The sequence below is a fragment of the Odocoileus virginianus genome, chromosome 27, assembly GCF_023699985.2.
Source record: "Odocoileus virginianus isolate 20LAN1187 ecotype Illinois chromosome 27, Ovbor_1.2, whole genome shotgun sequence".
NCBI classification, from domain to species: domain Eukaryota; kingdom Metazoa; phylum Chordata; class Mammalia; order Artiodactyla; family Cervidae; genus Odocoileus; species Odocoileus virginianus.
Window position 1 is genome coordinate 20,011,420 of NC_069700.1, and position 12,551 is coordinate 20,023,970.

Below are 12,551 nucleotides of genomic sequence, written 5' to 3' on the forward strand. Positions count from 1 at the left end.
CCAGATAGTCTTGTTTTAATGCTAATGTCACAGTCTTCTAAATAAAAGGGATCTCCTCTAGTTCATACACAGTTTGATTTCAAAGAATTCTCTTTTAAGTTGGTTGTTTGCAATTGGGAATGCATTTGTTCAAAGTTGGTTGAGATTAACATATGCACATTACTATATGTAAAATAGGTAATCAATCCCTGTATAGCACAGGGAACTCCACTCAATATTTTGTAATAACCTTTAAAAGAGAATAATATGAATATGAATATGTATATATGTATAACTGAGTCACTGTGCTGTATACCTGAAACTAACACGACATTGTAAATCAACTTTACTCCAATTTTAAAAAGTGCTGATAAACCTTGTGGTTAATGACCCTTCTCGGGAGGGTCCTGCTCACCTTTCCAGGTGCATCCCCACTGCCCCTCCTCAGGTCCCCTTCCCTGCCATGCACCTGAATTCGGGCCTTGCCTCCTCTATGGCGGTTATTTGAATGTCATGTTAGCCCTCGCCACTGTACACACTGCCGCCTTTGCCTGGAGGGCCCTGCCCATTTTGTTCTCTGCTCAACTGTGGCTTATCCATCAAGACCCAGCTCTGTTATCACGTCTTCTGGGAAGCGTTCCCGGAAACAAGCTCCGCCTCTGTGAGTGAGGTGCTCCGTATCTCTTCACTGGGGGACCCTGAGTGTCCTTCTGTCTTAGCCCTTAACAGAGTATATTTAGGATGTCTTGTCTATTTCCTGCACTGTTTATGGACACTGGAAGACAGCGACTGTTCCCTTTATGTCTTTCTTCCCAGTGCTTCACAGATGTTCATCTACACCGAAGGAAAAATAGCATTCATTGTTTTGCTCTGGATAATGGTGAAGCTGCACACAGGAATAGGGAAAATAATTTGCACATATATATGGAAAAACATTTCTAGTCCTTTTGTGAATTTTTTTTATGTTTCTATTATGTTGTGAACATGATTTTCATGAAATGATTCTTTCCTCCCTCCCTCCCCTTTTCCCTCCCTTTCTTTTTCTCTCTCTCTCTCCCTCCACCCACTCCCTTACTGATTTGGAAAGGTCTTGGCAGTTATTCACTTGGAATAAATTGAAAGATTGAAGTCATACAAAACAAACAGAAGATAATTAGTGATTTTAAAGTGTGTTAACCCACAACGATTATTTTCTTTCTTTCCATGCCCGTTTGGCATGACTCTTCTCTGGGCCAGTGTAATTATGGATGAATGTGCTGAAGTGCTTGAACAATTATTTGTAGGAAATACAATTTTGAGTAGAAGTCATTAGTGGGAATAAATGAATAACTTGTTGGTTAACAGGTCAATGTTGAAAGCCCAAATAGGTTAAACATTGTACTAACTTATGAGTCAAGAATATAATCTTTTTTTCTGTAAGCACATGCATAAAATTATTGAGCTTTTTAAACTGTATTTTTATATATTTTTTGATTTGTGGTACAGAAAGGAAGAAGGTCATCTGACCTGGGTTTCTAAAGAAGGAACTCTTCTCAAAATTCTGTAATGACCTATATGGGAAAAGAATCTAAAAAGGAGTGCATATGTGTATGCGTGCATGTGTACAAAATTGCCTCAGTCATGTCTGACTGTTTGTGACCCTATGGACTGTAACCTGCCAGGCTCTGCTGTCCATAGGATTCTCCAGGCAAGAATACTGGAGTGGGTTGCCATGCCCTCTTCCAGGGGATCTTCTTGACCCAGGGGTTGAAGCTGCCTCTCCTGTGTTTCCTGCATTGGCAGGCAGGTTCTTTACCACTGGTGCCACCTGGGAAGCCATGTACTACTAATTCATTTTGCTGTGCAGCAGAAACTAACATTTTAAATCAACAATACTCCAATAAAAATTAAAATAGTAAAAAAATCTATCACAAAGATTTATGTAAGGTGAAACAACTCACATTTGAAATGGGTACGATGCTGCCTTCATCAGAGAAGTCAGTCAGTCTGCCTTATACAACTTTTAAATAATATTTATAAGATAAAGAATATAATATTTTGCATATCAAAGCTAATTGGGTACAGTTAATATACAATTATTTCCACAGGCTAGAATTCCATTATGTTTCCAGTTTGGTTCTGTAGTCAGAGGAGCCAGTTTCAGAACTTGGTGCTGACATCTCCTACTGCGTGATTTTGTCCTCAAAGTATTATTTTAACTTCCTGATCAGTACAGTCTGTTAAAAGGACAAACAAAACCCAGAAAAGCAACAGTTCTTACTTTAGAGTAACACTGATTAGCACAGATTGGATTTATTTTAAGATCTCAATAATGTTCATGTTATTTTTCAGCTTTTACATACTGGATATTATATATTTATCGAGGTACACTTCTGATGGAAGTTTGTAGGTGGTTGTCTGAATGGCAATAATCAAAATAGTTTAAATCCCTATGAGTTGAGTGCTAATCAAACTGTGCTAGAAGTTGTGACATTTGTAAAGGAGACATGATGGAGTGGCCTTACATTCAAGGTGGGGAGAGAGACATATGTACCATAACAATTACAGAATAACTTGATGTGAAATATGTGGTGCTGACTGTAGGTTGCATCACTCAAGTTTCTCCAGGCTCCCTGAACCCTGTCAGCCTGCAGATATTTGAGTAGAGATAAAAAAGAATATTTCTGCCTGCCTTGACTCTCACAGAACCTCCAGCCCTTCATCCCTGCCTGCTTGTTACAGGTGTTCTCAAGATGAATATCATCAACTAGTCCATTTTCCTTCTGTTTTGGTTTTCTTGATCATTGTCCTCCTTTCAGGAAGGTCCTGGGACTTCCCTGCTGCCATTGCATTGAGTACCTGCCATGGAAATACTGAGTAAAGGGTGCCAAGGGTGCCAAGGGTGCAGCCTTTCACTGCTGCCCAAGTGGTCCAATCCCCAGGTGTGAAAATGTGCTGTGTTCCATGATGGAACCAAAGGCTACTAGCTTTGTCACTTGGGGTCCCTCCTGACCATCTGATTGCCGAAACTTTGGGGTGCTTGCTTCTCCATGTTTCAGTCATGATTTTTTCCTCCTTCAGTACTTACTTATTGAACACTTATACACAAGAAACTGTGATAGACATGACATGTGCTACTATGACACTGTGCAGATATAGTATAACTTCTGCTGCCATGTTTAATAGGGGGGATGGAGAATAGCAATAATAGAGGTCAAGCCACATGTGCTAAGGGCTAGAAAGAAGAGGGAGACAGTGATATGATAGATGCTGAGTTTGATCTAGTTTGGAGGTCTCAGAGACTTCTCTGAAGGACCAGGTTGAACATCATTCTGAAGAATGAGGCAGAGTGAATTGATGAAAGAAGCCCTAGCAGAGGAGCATCAGGTACAAAGTCCAGCTAGAGAGTTCCCTCAGGGTCTTTCTTCAGGTTCAGTCATGGGTCCATGAGAGAAAACCCTTTGTCATCCTTGCCCTTCTCTTCCTTCCATGCAAAAGAACTCAATCAAATGGCCCACAAACCAGCCAGACATGCTTGGGCATGCCTAGTCCCAGATGTACACAGGCCTTTTACTCAATAAGAACCCCCTTATCACTGTGGGTCTATAGAAGTCAGTGGACATCAGCATGGGCTGAAATGCCTCCTGAAATCCAATGGAAGAAGTGAGGCTTGGGCTACTCTTAGGAGAACAAGTGGGGTGAAGAAGCCTGGGTACCTGGTGGAAGGGACAGAACAGGCAAAGGGGTAGAGTCAGGGATGATCTCATTAAATAGAAGAGACTGGACTTCCTGGAATGAAGAGTTTATTAAGGAGTCAGAGATGATAAAGTGGAGTTTGGTTATGGAGATTCTTGAAGGTCCAGAAAGGAATTTGGGAATTTGTTGCTGAGTACTGTAGGCAGATCACTGTTGTTGTTGCTCAGTCACTCAGTTATGTCTGACTCTTTGCAACCCCATGGACTGCAGCACACCAGGCTCTTCAGTCCTTCACTATCTCCTGGAGTTTACTAAAATTCATGTCCATTGAGTCAGTGATGCCACCTCCTGGAACTTGCTCAAACTCATGTCCATTGAGTCAGTGATGCTATCTAGCCATCTCACCTCATCCCATCTCCTATCTAGCCACCCTCTTCTCCTTTTGCCTTCAATCTTTCCCAGCATCAGGGTCTTTTCCGGTGAGTTGGCTCTTTGCATCAGGCAGTCAAAGTATTGGAGTTTCATTTTCAGCTTCAGCATCAGTCCTTCCATTGAATATTTAGGGTTGATTTCCTTTAGGATTTACTGGTTTGATCTTCTTGCTGTCCATGTGTTTCTCAAGAGTTTTCTCCAGCACCATAGTTTTAAAACATCAATTCTTCAGCGCTCAGCCTTCTTTATGGTCCAGCTCGCACATCCGTACATGACTACTGGGAAAACCATAGCTTTGATTATACAGGCCTTTGTTGCAAAGTAACGGCTTTGCTTTTTAATGTGTCATCTAGGCTTGTCATGGCTTTCTTTCCAATGAATGAGTGTCTTTTATTTATTTATGTTTTAAAATTTTGTTTTTCATTTATTTTTATTAGTTGGAGGCTTATTACTTTACAATATTGTAGTGGTTTTGCCATACACTGACATGAATCAGCCATGGATTTACATGTATTCCCCATCCTGATCCCCCCCCTCCCGCTTCCCTCTCCATCCCATCCCTCTGGGTCTTCCCAGTGCACCAGCCCTGAGCACTTGTCTCATGCATCCAACCTGGGCTGGTGATCTGTTTCACCCTTGATAGTATACTTGTTTTGATGCTGTTCTCTCTGAACATCCCACCCTCGCCTTCTCCCACAGAGTCCAAAAGTCTGTTCTGTACATCTGTGTCTCTTTTTCTGTTTTGCATATAGGCTTATCATTACCATCTTTCTAAATTCCATATATATGCGTTAGTATACTGTATTGGTGTTTATCTTTCTGGCTTACTTCACTCTGTATAATGAGCTCCAGTTTCATCCATCTCATTAGAACTGATTCAAATGAATTCTTTTTAATGGCTGAGTAATATTCCATAGTGTATATGTACCACAGCTTCCTTATCCATTCATCTGCTGATGGGCATCTAGGTTGCTTCCATGTCTTGGCTATTATAAACAATGCTGCGATGAACATTGGGGTGCACGTGTCTCTTTCAGATCTGGTTTCCTCAGTGTGTATGCCCAGGAGTGGGATTGCTGGGTCATATGTCAGTTCTATTTCCAGTTTTTTAAGGTATCTCCACACTGTTCTCCATAGTGGCTGTACTAGTTTGCATTCCCACCAACAGTGTAAGAGGGTTCCCTTTTGCCACACCCTCTCCAGCATTTATTGCTTGTAGACTTTTGGATAGCAGCCATTCTGACTGGTGTGTAATGGTACCTCATTGTGGTTTTGATTTGTATTTCTCTGATAATGAGTGATGTTGAGCATCTTTTCATGTGTTTGTTACCCATCTGTATGTCTTCTTTGGAGAAATGTCTGTTTAGATCTTTGGCCAATTTTTTGATTGGGTCATTTATTTTTCTGGAGTTGAGCTGGAGGACTTGCTTGTATATTTTTGAGATTAATCCTTTGTCTGTTTCTTCATTTGCTATTATTTTCTCCCATTCTGAAGGCTGTCTTTTCACCTTGCTTATAGTTTCCTTTGTTGTGCAAAATCTTTTAAGTTTAACTAGGTCCCGTTTGTTTATTTTTGCTTTTATTTCTAACATTCTGGGAGGTGGGTCATAGAGGATCTTGCTGTGATTTATGTTGGAGAGTGTTTTGCTTATGTTCTCCTCTAGGAGTTTTGTAGTTTCTGGTCTTACATTTAGATCTTTAATCCATTTTGAGTTTGTTTTTGTGTATGGTGTTAGAGAGTGTTCTAGTTTCATTCTTTTACAAGTGGTTGACCAGTTTTCCCAGCACCACTTGTTAAAGAGGTTGTCTTTTTTCCATTGTATATTCTTGCCTCCTTTTTCAAAGATAAGGTGTCCATAGGTATATGGATTTATCTCTGGGCTTTCTATTTTGTTCCATTGATCTATATTTCTGTCTTTGTGCCAGTACCATACTGTCTTGATGACTGTGGCTTTGTAGTAGACCTGAAGTCAGGCAGGTTGATTCCTCCAGTTCCATTCTTCTTTCTCAAGATTGCTTTGGCTATTTGAGGTTTTTTGTATTTCCATACAAATTGTGAAATTATTTGTTCTAGTTCTATGAAAAATAATGTTGGTAGCTTGATAGGGATTGCATTGAATCTATAGATTGCTTTGGGTAGTATACTCATTTTCACAATCTGATTCTTGCAATCCATGAACACGGTATATTTCTCCATCTATTTGTGTCCTCTTTGATTTCTTTCATCAGTGTTTTATAGTTTTCTATGTATAGGTCTTTTGTTTCTTTAGGTAGATATACTCCTAAGTATTTTATTCTTTTTGTTGCAGTGGTGAATGGTATTGTTTCCTTAATTTCTCTTTCTGTTTTCTCATTGTTAGTGTATATGAATGCAAGGGATTACTGTGTGTTAATTTTATATCCTGCAACTTTACTATATTCATTGATTAGCTCTAGTAATTTTCTGGTAGAGTCTTTAGTGATTTCTATGTAGAGGATCATGTTGTCTGCAAACAGTGAGAGTTTCACTTCTTTTCCTATGTGGATTCCTTTTATTTCTTTTTTTGCTTGATTCCTTTTATTTCTTTTTTTGCTCTGATTGCTTTGGTCAAAACTTCCAAAACTATGTTGAACAGTAGTGGTGAGAGTGGGCACCCTTGTCTTATTCCTGATTTTAGGGGAAATGCTTTCAATTTTTCATCATTGAGGATAATGTTTGCTGTGGGTTTGTCATATATAGCTTTTATTATGTTCAGGTATGTTCCTTCTATTCCTGCTTTCTGGAGAGTTTTTAATCATAAATGAATGTTGAATTTTGTCAAAGGCTTTTTCTGCATCTATTGAGATAATCATATGGTTTTTATCTTTCAATTTGTTAATGTGGTGTATTACAGTGACTGATTTGCAGATATTAAAGAATCCTTGCATTCCTGGGATAGAGCCCACTTTGTCATGATGTACGATCTTTTTAATATGTTGTTGGATTCTGTTTGCTAGAATTTTGTTAAGGATTTTTGCATCTATGTTCATCAGTGATATTGGCCTGTAGTTTTCTTTTTTTGTGGCATCTTTGGTTTTGGAATTAGGGTGATGGTGGCCTCATAGAATGAGTTTGGAAGTTTACCTTCTTCTGCAATTTTCTGGAAGAGTTTGAGTAAGACAGGTGTTAACTCTTCTCTAAATTTTTGGTAGAATTCAGCTGTGAAGCCATCTGGTCCTGGGCTTTTGTTTGCTGGAAGATTTCTGATTACAGTTTCAATTTCCATGCTTGTGATAGTATTCTTGAGCTTCCCTTGTTGCTCAGCTGGTAAAGAACTGCCCACAATGCAGAAGACCTGTGTTTGATCCCTGGGTTGGGAAGATCCCCTGGAGAAGGGAAAGGCTACCCACTCCAGTATTCTGGCCTGGAGATTTCCATGGACTGTATAGTTCATGGGGTCACAAAGTGTCAGACATGACTAAGAGACTTTCACTTTCAAGTTTGAAATGATGGTAATTTATCCAAATATTTATATTTGCTACATAGCTACAAATATGAGGCTGGCACTCCTAAAACACCCAGATTGATCTTTTAGTTATACACATGCTGCTGCTGCTAAGTCACTTCAGTCGTGTCCGACTCTGTGTGACCCCATAGATGGCAGCCCACCAGGCTCCCCCATCCCTGGGATTCTACAGGCAAGAACACTGGAGTGGGTTGCCATTTCCTTCTCCAATGCATGAAAGTGAAACGTGAAAGTGAAGTTGCTCAGTCGTGTCTTACTCTTAGCGACCCCATGGACTCCAGCCCACCAGGCTCTTCCATCCATGGGATTTTCCAGGCAAGAGTACTGGAGTGGGTTGCCATTTCCTTCTCCGTTAGGTATACACATAAGAGGTGTGCTATTTTTGCAATGAGAGTGAATAAGTTATGAGATAATTTTACTGGTTTCTAGAGGCTCTATCAACATTTGAAAGGCCTTAAGTTTATGGTAATAGTTAAAAAATTCACTTCAAAGATTCCCTGTGATTTTTTCCATTTATTTTGACTTGACTGTTATTTAAAGAATGCTTAGTTGAAAAATATCTTTGTCGTGTCAAATTTTGGTTCTGACATATGTAGCTGCTTGTTGATAGGTGCGTAGTAGGGTGCTCTTTGTTTATTGATTATTATGAATCATTGATCACAGTGTATAATTGTATTTTGCCATCATATTTTGTCATTGACAGACATTTTTGATGCATGGTAGAGATGTTTCTGTGTAGACTTTTAAGAACAGATCATAGAAATTCACACATATATAAATATGCATATACACTGAAATAGACTTTATTTCATTTATTGTTCCCAAAGGTTAAAACATACAAACAGGAATAAAATTAAAATTATTTTCTTTAGACATGATTTATGTCTTAATTTTCACCTGCTCTATAATTAGAAATTTTGAACTCTGGGATATTTTTTTAAGATAAAATTATTGCCTGAGTAAACTTCAGAAATTATATCATTAACCCAGAGACCTTTTTAAGCCTAGAACAACATTACTGGTACAAGTGCTACCACTCCCCAGCATAGACAAATAAATAAAGAGGGAAGTTTAAAATAATTTGAAAATGATTTATTGTTGGCCACCTCTGTAGTTAGAGATTCAAATATTATTACTTTAGTTCAACAAGGGAGGACAGGGAGTTGCTGTGGGCTAAAGGTAAATTATGATCTATTGTGAAGGAGGAGGAACTGTACCAAGGAAAGGAGGAGTTGGGAGGAAGCCTTGTGTTTTCCGAGGTACTGCTTCAGATAAAGGCTGGAAAAAAAATCTCTGCCTTGAGCCTTTCTGGAAAAGGCCAGAATAAACTACAAGTCTGACTACCTTCTTGAATCTTTGCTGGTTAAGGAGCAGCTTATGGTTTGGGGAGGATCAGATAGTTGTACTGGAGCCCAAAACAAACCAAGTTATTTAGGGTCACACATTCCACTTTTTTCTGCTCTGCTTAGCCATCCTGTCCCTAGATATACCCCATGTTAGAGTAAGAAGGGATCACTTAACACACCAAGTCTTAGGTTGACCATTCTGATGGTAATTTTTATTTTTAACTCTACTATCACTATTTGTACAGTGAGTTGAAGTCTTAAGTTTAGAAATTCATGGTGAACTTATATCTTGAAGAATCTAATAGTCATTGGTCTTAATTTGGAAGAACGAGGTGATAAATTTCATCCTCCAAACAGTGTGATGCAGGGGAGGAAGAGAGAAGACTAAAATATATTGAGGGGTTGTTATGTTGCAAAGTCCACACTACATGTTTCATAGATATTATCTCATCAAATTGTCTTAAACCCCTAGGAGGGAAAGCTTTGTTGCTTCTGCTTTCTAACTGAGGAAACGGAAACCCACCTCTAAGTATATTATTCAAAGGAACATAATAAGAATATGGCAAGACTGTGATTCAGCTATAAATTTATTATGACTTAAACCCTGTGTTTTTCACCCCATACCATTCTCAGTCTTGAATTATTGTCACCATGCAACAGACAGGAAAACTAATATCCAAAAAGGTAATATAGTGATACCACCTTTGGTGATAGCACCAATGCCTATAGAACCTGAATCTTGATTTCCCAGATTCTTCTTTCACTAAAGTCTTTGGCTGAATAACATCACATTCATATTAAGTTTTAAAAATGTCTAAAGGTAAGTTTCCCTTGGACTTGCTTTAGGTTCACTCCCAGAAGTAGTGGTCACCCATCTTCGAGGAGCTGCCAACGCCCATGACACAGTGTTGGCTCTGGAAGATGCTGTCGATTGGCATGCTGGGGATGAAGTCCTTGTCATCAGTGGGATGGATGCTGAAGGTGCCAAGCCTAAGGAAGAGATTGTCACCGTGGAGACTGCGCACAGTACAAACCTCCAGCTGAGGTCACCCTTGAGGTAATGCATGTCAGCTTGGCTCCATTTAGATGGAAGATGAGGTCTTAACTATTGGTGAACAACACAGCTGGTCAAAAGACGTTTGTTTGTCTTTCAATAATATCATTTACATTAAATCACAGTAGACATTTTGGCAAGAAAATTATAAAATATGAAATATTTCGAAGATTTAAACTTATTGAATAAGTTCTCTTGTAAGACACTAGAACTTTTGTCTTTTAGTAGATGGCCACTGCAATTGTCAGCATAGTTCCTAATTCTCACATACGTGTGCCTATTTTTCACTCTTCTGTGTCTGAGTTTCTAAAGAACTAGAGTCCTAGGTGGAGGATTAGGCTAATTTAGTGGCTTACTATTCATTATAAGACTTGAGTGTTATTTTCAGATTACTTTTTTTTTCCTTTTCAGATATTCTCACAACTCCACAGAGAATTGGGTGGCTGGAGAGCACCATGTTTTAAAGGTCATGCTGGTTCTACTCAGCAGGAGTATCACCATACAGGGAAATCTCACTGATGAGAGGGTGCAGTTCCTTGCTTCATGCCAGGGGGCCAGTGCTTCAGAAGGTAGAGAATGATTTGTTGGGAAGTCTAGTGGGTGAAGAACAATGTTCTTACTATTCAATGATATGTGGCATGGTTGACTTCTTTCAATTAGTGTGTTCCTAATACAGTAAGTCCCCTGCAAACAAACGAGTTATCTTCTGAGAGCATGTTCGTAAGTCCAGTTTGCAAGTTCAACAAAGCTGGCCTAGGTACTCAACTAACACAATCGGCTATATAGTACTGTACTGTAATAGGTTCATGATACATTTCATACAAGTAATACATAAAAAAAGCAAGCAACAACAAAAAAAATAAAGAAAACATTTAAAATCTTACAGTAAGGTACCTTGAAAAGTACAGTAGTACAGTAAAAGAGCGGGCATATAGGGGCTGGCATCTAGTGAACAGGCAAGAGCTACTGATTGGAGGAGAGAGAGGACTTGGGAGATGGTAGAGTTGAAGGATCATTAGCAATAGGAGATGGAGGGCAAGCTGCAGTTTCACTCATGCCTGACATTGACAGAATGTACATTTGAATCTTTGAAAGTTTGAAACTTGAAGGTATGAATGTAGGGGACCTACTGTATTCTGTAGATTTCAAAATGCTCTTGATAAATCGTCATTTCCTCTCCTGCCCTCAACCCCCTTGTGAAAGAGATAGGCAACAGTATCTGCTTGATAAATTAATTATTTCTTTGGGGAAAAAATATTCCTGTTAAATAATAAAATCTGGAGAGCTGAATTAAATTTTTAGGTCAGAGGTTATAATGAAACTGATTCCCATCCTTCTCTACAATTCTCAGGAAAACTGCTTAATGCCAGAGTCAGCGATACAGGCAGCATGTTCTAATGAGTTAGACTTAGAAGGCTCTTCCCTCCCCCTACCATTCCCACTTTTGGAGTTTGTTTTCTGAGTGAAACTACCACATACTTTAAGTAAGTGGTTGAAAAAGTCAATCTATCTTCGAGAAGAATAACAGGCACTGAATCACACTGATGTACCTATTAAACATCTATTTCAGGGATGGTTAGTTTAGTAGGTTATGTTTTGGTTTCCCAGGCTGTAGATTATGAGGCTTTCACATGTTGGGAAGACATCATTTGTCAACTTTGGTCCAGGATGGTGTGGGTGTCAAGGATGACTCCCAGGCATGAGCTCTGGATGGATGAGGAGGCTATTTATTGAGATGGGAAGGGAAACAGGTTTGGGGGGTGGGAGGGTAGAGATCATAAGTTTAATTTTGTACATGTTGAGATGCCAGGCCAGCATGTGACTGGAGATGTCTGGAGCCTGGAAGAAATGTCAGGTCTGGAGTTAAAGATTTGAGTCATGTCTATGTATAGAGGCCTGTGGGCATAATGTTGGGATATGGTTGGGTAAGAGGGACTTTGACCCTGCCCCCCACTCCCTAGTCATCTAGTTCACAACTGTGTCATTCTGATAAAAAAAAAAAAAATAGTTTTCATCCAGTGGGTTGGAATGCAGTGACTGCCAAATTTAACATTTCTGCTAAACTGGCATCTGCAGTCCATACAGACTCTCTTGGTAATTCTCATATAGGTATTCTCAGATTGTATTGTGCAAAACATGGCATTTAGTCATGCTCCAAGACAAATCATGCCTCTAGGTTTAGGCCATTTTAAATCTGTTGTCTCCTAATGAAAAAAATCCCTAGTTCTACCACAACTCTTAAATATGACAAAAAAAATTACAAAAATAAAACAAAATTCATAGACCTTCATTTAAAAAATAACTTATCATTCACCTTTTCTTTTTATGGAGCTCAAATATGGGAACAAAGTAGCCAAAAACCATAACAAGAGGCCTAGATGCTGGAAAATATTATGGCTTACTGGCATACATGGCTAAAATGGTGGTAAAATGTACAAATACCAAACACTTCTTTATTCACCTCTAATATGTTCATTCTCATCACTTCATGGCAGATAAATGGGGAAACAGTGGAAACAGTGAGAGACTTTATTTTGGGGGGTTCCAAAATCACTGCAGATGGTGACTGCAGCCATGAAA

The 12,551-nt window shown here is 39.1% G+C and overlaps 1 protein-coding gene across 2 annotated transcripts in view; it reads left to right on the forward strand.

The window, feature by feature from the left end:
• Nucleotides 1–12,551, forward strand: part of PKHD1 (PKHD1 ciliary IPT domain containing fibrocystin/polyductin) — a 427,795-nt gene that overhangs the window by 160,749 nt on the left and 254,495 nt on the right. For both annotated transcript variants that reach the window (XM_070456320.1, XM_070456321.1), the window contains exons 37-38: nt 9,764–9,974; nt 10,383–10,540. In XM_070456320.1, coding sequence (XP_070312421.1) covers nt 9,764–9,974; nt 10,383–10,540 — 369 coding nt within the window. The remainder of the gene's footprint in view (nt 1–9,763; nt 9,975–10,382; nt 10,541–12,551) is intronic.